The sequence below is a fragment of the Pteropus alecto genome, unplaced genomic scaffold, assembly GCF_000325575.1.
Source record: "Pteropus alecto unplaced genomic scaffold, ASM32557v1 scaffold40, whole genome shotgun sequence".
Taxonomy (NCBI): domain Eukaryota; kingdom Metazoa; phylum Chordata; class Mammalia; order Chiroptera; family Pteropodidae; genus Pteropus; species Pteropus alecto.
In genome coordinates this window covers 6855076-6862900 of record NW_006431919.1, presented here as the reverse complement: position 1 = coordinate 6862900, position 7825 = coordinate 6855076, and the positions used below count along the sequence as shown (strand labels likewise).

The 7825-nt window shown below is 40.3% G+C and overlaps 1 protein-coding gene across 1 annotated transcript in view; it reads right to left on the bottom strand.

The window, feature by feature from the left end:
- ITK (IL2 inducible T cell kinase) overlaps positions 1 to 7825 on the bottom strand; it is a 50599-nt gene that overhangs the window by 32591 nt on the left and 10183 nt on the right. Inside the window, exons 2-3 of the mRNA XM_006906459.1 lie at positions 2828 to 2932; positions 1349 to 1430 (exon numbers count right to left, since the gene is read on the bottom strand). Of these exons, the coding sequence (XP_006906521.1) occupies positions 1349 to 1430; positions 2828 to 2932 (187 nt within the window). The remainder of the gene's footprint in view (positions 1 to 1348; positions 1431 to 2827; positions 2933 to 7825) is intronic.

Here is a 7825-nt window from a genome sequence, read left to right as displayed (position 1 = left end):
AAAAAAGAAAAAAACAAATATAAAAACTGGAGAACTAGACAGATTATCTTTCATGTTTCTTCTAGCTTTAACTTCCTATGAGTGAAACCCCTTCACAGAGGGAGAACGGACGGTGTACATAGTTGGGGCTCTTTCGATTACTTTTTACTTTAGTGTTTGTTCTTTGCCTCGTGACTGTTACACTTGAGAGTTTTTTTCAGTTTACCCAGCACTTGCTTGTTTACCTCCCATTTGAGACTCACAATAACCTTGGAAGAAGATAAGATTTGCATTTTTATTCTTATTTTTCAGATAGAGGCAATGTGGCTCCTGCGGTTCCAAATGGTTTGCTTACCCTTAGTCCCCATAACTACTTAGAGACATTAATATTTGAACTCAATTCTCCTGCAAATCCAGGGCTTCAGGCTAAATAACAATAATAACAGTAATACTGATTGAGTGCTTTTTTGGGGGTATTGTCCTAAATGTCTGATACATCATAACTCATTTAGTTCACACAATAACCCTATGACTGTTATTAGTCAGAATTTATAGCTGAGGGAATGGAGACACTGAAAAGTCAAGGAACTTGCTCAAAGCTACACACTAATAATTGGCAGAACTGGGATTTTCACCTTGGCAGCCTGGCTCCACATCCCATGCACCTAAACTCAGTGCTGTGTCAAATTATGTTGTCAGGAAGGCTAACCTTAAGAAATACCTTTACCGATGATCAGAAAACATTTTAAGCTAGCTAATGTTTATGGAGTGCTGACTACGGTCCAGGTTCGTTCCAAGGGCTTTACTCACAGCAGTTCTGGAGGTAGGTACTATCGTTAGTATTCCCTCTTCTCTCCTTTTTTAAAAGTAGATGAAGAAACTGAAGCACAGAGCTGTTGAGAAAGTTGCCCAAACCCACATAGCTAGTAGTGGAAGAGTCAGGATTCAAACTCAGGTCTTCTAACTCAAAGGTCTATGCTGGAGTTATCTTATTCTTCATACCACATCAGGAGTCAGCAAACTTTTACTTAAAGGGGCAGATAGTAAATATTTAAGGTATTGCTCAACAACAGGCAAAATCAATACTCTACGTAGGTACTTAAATAACTTTTTAAAATGGAATCATTTAAAAATATAAAAATCATCTCTAGCTTGGAGCCTTACAAAAACAGGTGATGGGCTGGGTTTGACTGATCCTCCCCTGTACTTGTTGTTGCCTCTTGGGCCCAGGTTGAAAAGTTGGGACCTTCCACCAACACCAAAAGGGAGAAATGTTTGACTATCAGCTGTCTTTTATTCTGCTGTGGAACCCAAGCCAAGTGGAAGATCAAGAAGTCTCAGGGACTCAGTCACACAGGAGGTTAATTACCTTCTTTAAGAGCCAGCACCCAGCGCTGCCTGCTCTCGCGGTCTGGAGCAAACACGTACAGGAGGTAGTTGTCATGCACAACCTAAAGACACACACAAAGTTCAAGGTGAGCAGCACACCCAGAGATGGATGACTGGCAGCAGGCCAGTCTAGCTTACTGGGCTGAGTGTGGGGTCTCTAAGATATCACTAAATTAAAAGAGCTGGAGAAAGAGTTCTCTTGACAGCACGTTTATTTCTCATATTAATTTTTTAGTAGTTAAAGAAAATCTTTCTGGCATATGAAAGAGTAAGATATTAGATGTCAAATGTATAATTGGGATTTTAAAAACTTCTTGTTTTGAAATAATGTTAAGACACCCAAGAAGTTCCAAAAATAGTACAGAGTTCTTATGTACTTTTACCCACTTCTCCCCAGTGAAAACATTTTATATAACCACTGTACATTTTCAAAACCAGGAAACTGACACTGGTCCAATGCTATTAACTAGATTGCTGATCTTTGAATTTCATGCACTCATGTGTAATTTTTCATGCACTCATGTGTAATTAGAATTTTAATGACAGGAAAATACATGTTATTCCTTTTACTTTCAGGCCTAAAATTTCCATCTCATGTAAGTCACCGTTCTAGTAGGAAAAGTCTTTTTCTATGCGACATTTAAAGTAGAATATTTACCCCTCAGATTGGCAGACGAGAACGATACCCTATGATGTGCAAGGAGACAGCCACTACCTTAGAGTCACAAATGCCAAGATTGGTAATAAGATTTAGACAATGTCGCAGCCTAAAGACTAAAGATACCCTCCACCAGCTCTGTCCAATAGAACTTTCTGTAGCGAAGGAAGTGTTCTATTATCTGTGCTGTCCGACATAGCAGCTACTAGCCACATGTGGCTATCGAACACATGAAATGTTCATTCATTCAGTGTAGCTTAGTGTGACTCAGGAGCTGAATTTTCAATATCATTTCATTTAAATTAATTTGCATTTAAATTTAAACATCCACATGTGGCCGGCTGGTGGCCACTAGGACAGAAACAAGTCCAGAGAGTTCTCAGATTTTACAATCTGATTCTTTTTATCCCAGAACCTCCAAGTAATTTCTAACCAAAGATTGCAATCGGTTGCCCCAAGTCATGAGTAAACTGCACTTAAAGAACATTCAGCTTGGGGCCCTTAGTAGTTTTCCCTCTTCCCGTAGGAGGAGAGTAATTAGGACTTTCTTTGAGGTCGGGAAGACATAAGGGAAAAGAGAATGAGGAACGACAACTTTTTCAAGATTTTGTGCTTAATCTTTATTGAATGAATGAGTGAATGTGTAATTGATTGAAAGAACACAGCAGCTTTCTTCTGGTCTTGGTGTAAGTTCTAACCCTAGATCAGAGCCATCCTATCCGCCTTCTATTACAATGACTGAGGATTTCGACCATCATACAAGGAAAGAGGAGCTAGTCCCCTTAGGCATGATGGACTTACCTGAAATGGGTATTTATAGTGGCAAGGGATGCTAATGTCACTTTTCACAATCTCGACACATTTGATTCGGGAGAGTTCAATGGAGCCCTTCAACGTGCGCTTTTTCTGTGGGGAGAAAAAGCCCATTCCATTTAAAAAGAGAGAAGACAGTATTTTTAACCAGGTTGCTTGCAGAGATCCATTACTAGATAAAACCCATTAGTTTTGTAAATCCACCCCGCCCCGCACCCCCTCACCGTTCCAATATCCAGAAGCCACTTTTTTGCTCCCAGTGCTTGAGAGGGACACTCTGAGCAGACTCCTAGGAGAACATGCTCTTTGAATCATTTTTCCCCAATGGGACTAATTCCATTAGTGGGCTATCAGGCTCTACGGAAGGCCAGTTAGGAAAAACTTTTAGAGATCAGAAGTCTTTCACAGGTGCCTAGAATTGGGCTTCCATTGAGAATAGAGTTTAATTCAGCTGTGGAACCAGTTGCAAAACATTTCATTATATCTTATCCTTTAGAAAAAGGTAGCAATGGTAGTGAATTGGACAAAAGTTCGAAAAAGGCTAAGTTCAAAGTTGGGCTCTGTCTTTAACCAGCTCAATGACCTCGGGCAATTCATCTAACCTCCTTGAACTTCAATTTCCACATCTGATAAGCAAAGATAGTAAGACCTACCTTTAAAGGTTGATTTGAAAATAAAATTAAAATATGTAAGCAAATTACCTGGCTTATAATGGATGCCCTCAATAAAAGGTACCCCCCCGCCCAATTAAGGAGATTAAGGAAGTCCTATGGCAAGAGAGTTGTGATATACAAGTGTGCTAGGTGAGTATTCAGGGAACCATGACACCATCGAATTCTTCAGAAGTGAGATCAGTCTTTATTTTCTATTTTTTGATACCCAGCCTGGTCGTTTGTCTTTGCTTTAGTAGCTGAGGCACAGAACTGAGATGAAAAAAGTCAAGATGTGAGAATTAGCTTCTATCGGATACAAAGAAGCTTTCTTTTTAAATTTTCTTTATAAAAATGACTATTTTTGAAAGTACAAAATTTATCCATGGTTACTGTAACAACAACAACAACAAAAAAACCAGTATGAGGTACAGGAAGAAAACATTTATAGTGTCATATTATCCTGCCCTTCTCCATAACCCTGACGCAGTCAAGGTTAACCATTGGAATGCCTTTGTCTTTCCCACACACATTCGTAGAATATACACGATACAAACGAAAACGAGCATCTGCTCCACATAGTGATCCACAACCACTTTGTAATCTAGCGATGTACGAACAGGTCAGACTTCCCTTAAAAACCTCTGAAACATATGCCCTTTGGACTCAAACTACCTTCTCATTTAGAGCCTTCCACAGCTAGATCCTGCCCATAATCATAGTCTTTGGAATGGTTAATCTGCAGAAGAGTACAGGGAAGCTGCCTTTTCGACAACCATCTGCAGCTCCGGGTAAACAGGGAGTCTGAGCTTTGAGGTTATCCTGTTTTCAGACTTGTGTTGGGTTATTTCCTTAGTAGTACGCACGGTGAAATGCAACAAAAGCTTATGGCGGTAATACGGCAACACCATTTGCAGACAGTTTTGTCCTTGGAACCCACTAAGTCCTGTGCTCCCAGAGAGTAAAGACCAAGACATCTGTTACCCTATCCCCAAGATGTAGCATGGTGGCTGGTCCACAGAAAGCGCTCAGTCGGGATGATATGAATGAAGGGTGACAGGTTGGAACCCAGTTTAGACAGTATCAATCAGATTTAAGACTAATGCACTTAGCAATTCAGGAAATACTTATTGTGGGCCAGCTATGAGTTAGCTGGGCACTGCTCTGAAGGCAGGAAATAGAGGGGTGAATGCAGTTGACTTTCTCATGGAACTCACAGTCAAGTTGGGAAGGCAGGCTATAGAAACCAGTGCTATACAGAAAACAGAAGAGGTCGGTGTGAGCTACTCGTGGTCAGAGCAGGCCTCTCTGGAGAGAGAGCATTTGAGATCAGGAAGTTGAAAAAGGAGCCAGACATGAGAAGGTCTGGATGAATGAGCATCCTAGATAGAATGAACAGCAAGAACAATAGCCCTAGGGTAGAAAAGTTCGGGATAAGTGTTGATTGTCAATGGCCTGAGATCAACAGAATCAGCATATAAAATGGAGGTAAACAGAAACTGGAGTCGTGAATAGGGATAATAATTCCATACGAAATTCTAAAGTAGGGCTATCCAATAGAAACATAATGTCAACCAAATATGTATTTAAAATATTCTAGTAGCCACACTAAAAAAAAAAGCAAAACAAAACAAGTAAAATTAATTCTAGGAATATATTTTGTTTAACCCAATACGTATATCTAAAGTATTATCATTTCCACATGTAATCACCATAAAAAAGTAATTACTTTTTTATTCTAAGTCTGAAATCATGTATTTTACAACACGTCTCAATTTGAACTTGCCACATTTCGAGTGCTCAGTAGCCATACATGGCTGATGGCTGTCTTATTGGATAATATGGCTTCAAGATCTCCAAGGAAGACTTCTCCTCTAAACTCAGATGATCTCCTTGATTTGTTAATATTTGTCGAACTCAAGCATGGATTTAAAAAGACATCTGTGCCTTAACTGTCAGGTGAGCCTGCCATCAGGTTTGTTCTTTTGTTGGTTGGATTTCATGTTCCACAATCAAAACTCACTCTCATTCCCAAATGAGTTCTCTGGTTCCCTCCTCACAATCCATCCTGCTTCGTCAGTCTCTCCAAAGGCCTTCAGGCCGTTCTCTCTCTTAGTAAGATTTGATGCTGGTAAACAATAGACCAGCTGTGCTTCTCCCCAGCCAGGCACTGAGGAGCAGCTGGTCAGCTAGCTAAACATAGTTTCTTCTCTGGGAAATGGTGATTGCCTGTAATCATCTCAAACAACTGCACTATTTCTGAAAAATGCCAGGGTAAAACCTTCCAAGGAAATAAAACAAAAGCCACCAAAGAAAGAGAGACACCAAGTAAAACATGCCCTCATTCTTCTTTGTTATTCCAGCTATATCACTTGGGGTAAAAGTCACAAGATTTCACTTGGCCTTGTCTCTTGGCCATGTTCAAAGCTGCACTCAACATTCCAAAGCTTCACGCTGGACATCTGACATGTGTCCAACAAAATCCAGCAGGAAGCCGATACCCACAGGTTTGTACAAAAGCAAGCTTGTGCAAGAGACTTTGATATCTCCTTTTTCTTTTTGTTACTATATTGTATGCGATAGAATTTTGTGTCGTGACTTTTAAGAAGAGATGCAGGAAAAAAATAAAAGATGATAATATTTTTGAGCATTTCCTATGCTTCAGGCATTCAACGCACCATCTTATTTAATCGTGACCCCCATTTTACAGGTGAGGAAGTTAAGGTTCAGAGGGGACGAGTTTCTTAATAATAGAAGAGCAGCACACAAGTTCAACTCTGTAACTCCAGAGCCTGAGCGCTGAATGACTACGCTTCATGGCTTAGCACTTTTCTCGACTTTCCACAGGAAACTTTCATTCTCTAAACCCAACACTGAACAATCAATGGTGTGACCGATTTCTTCAAGCCATGACCCAATAGAGATTTGTTTCTGCCGCATGTGGTCATGCAATACTTATGCTGGATTTCAAATGGGGACATTTTGTCTAGTTCCTCTTCGCTCCATAATGTTGGCTCTTTGGCTGCTTGGCTAGTCCAGCAGAGAGATCAGTGAGAAGTTATATGTCTGATATCCATGAAAGAGGACACCTCTACCCTTCTAGAAAGCAGCAGAATTTGAGCTCTCTGCTCTGATGAGGGAGAGTGGAATGGAAATGGAGCTTTTAGGTCAGGTGGACCCACGTCTGCCTGATCAGCTGTGCAACCTGAGGCAAGTGTCTCAACTTCTCAGTTGTCCCCCTCCCCCTATTTTTTTAAAGTGGGAATAATAATAGTCCCTGAATCATGGGTTAATTTAGAGGGCTTAAAAGGATGACATAAGACTGCTAGCAAAATAAAGCCATTCAAATGATAAACCCATCACTCCAATGTTTCTTTCCTTTCTTTCTCCAAATGCTGCCCATAAAACAAGACCTGGTTCTCCTGTCTTCGTGTGCCCACATTTTCTTCGGGGGTTTTCTTTCAGGCAAATATGTAACCTGGAACCACCATTTGGGAAGATAATATTAATTTTTAACTGGTGGTATTGGTGATTTTGACATTCCTGAGTCATTTGTTTATTTTGCCAAGTATTTGTAAAATCAGAGCAAAATCATGAAAAGGTTCCTGGTCTTCCCAACTGTGTCACATGAGCTCTCACTTTGTAAATTCGAGGACTTTAGCCTTCTGCTTCCTCTCCCACTCTCCTGTCAAAACCTTCCTCAGTCATTCACCAAAGGCTTAACTGACTGATAGCTTAATGTTTAGCTTGTTTCAGAGGAGTTTGGACTAAGTTCGTATGTATTGGAGGACTTAAGCCAAGAGGAAACTTTGATAATGGAATTTCAGGCATTAGCTGAGAGAGCATCTTTTAAAGGGAACCACCAAGGGGAGTAACTTTCCCTGGGTCACACTATAAATGGAGCTACGTGTTGCCTTTATCAGCATTTCTTTAAGACTAGGAAATCTTTCTAATGATGATTTTAACAAAGTATTTCAAATTTTTTGCTCATTGCCTCTTCTGGGAGGTAGTAGAGCCATTGTTCCAATCTGAAGTCACACAATGACACAATTGAAATTAAAACTGATGTGTGAAATGAAACTTAAGTGATTGATTGGGGGGTTGTTTTCCTCACCCCTGGCAGAATGCAGAATATCAGTTCTAATAATGGTTTTAAGGGGTCTTCCTGGATTCTAATTTCATCTCTTCTGCAAAACTTGCTAGAGGCAACCCATGAATTCCCTCCCAGTCCCTAAGTCACTCAGCCTGCTGTCTTTTATGACAAAATGAACCCTTGTGCTACAGGGGAGAAAGGCAGAGATTTGGAAAGAGGAAAAGCCATGGTTTGTATGCTTGT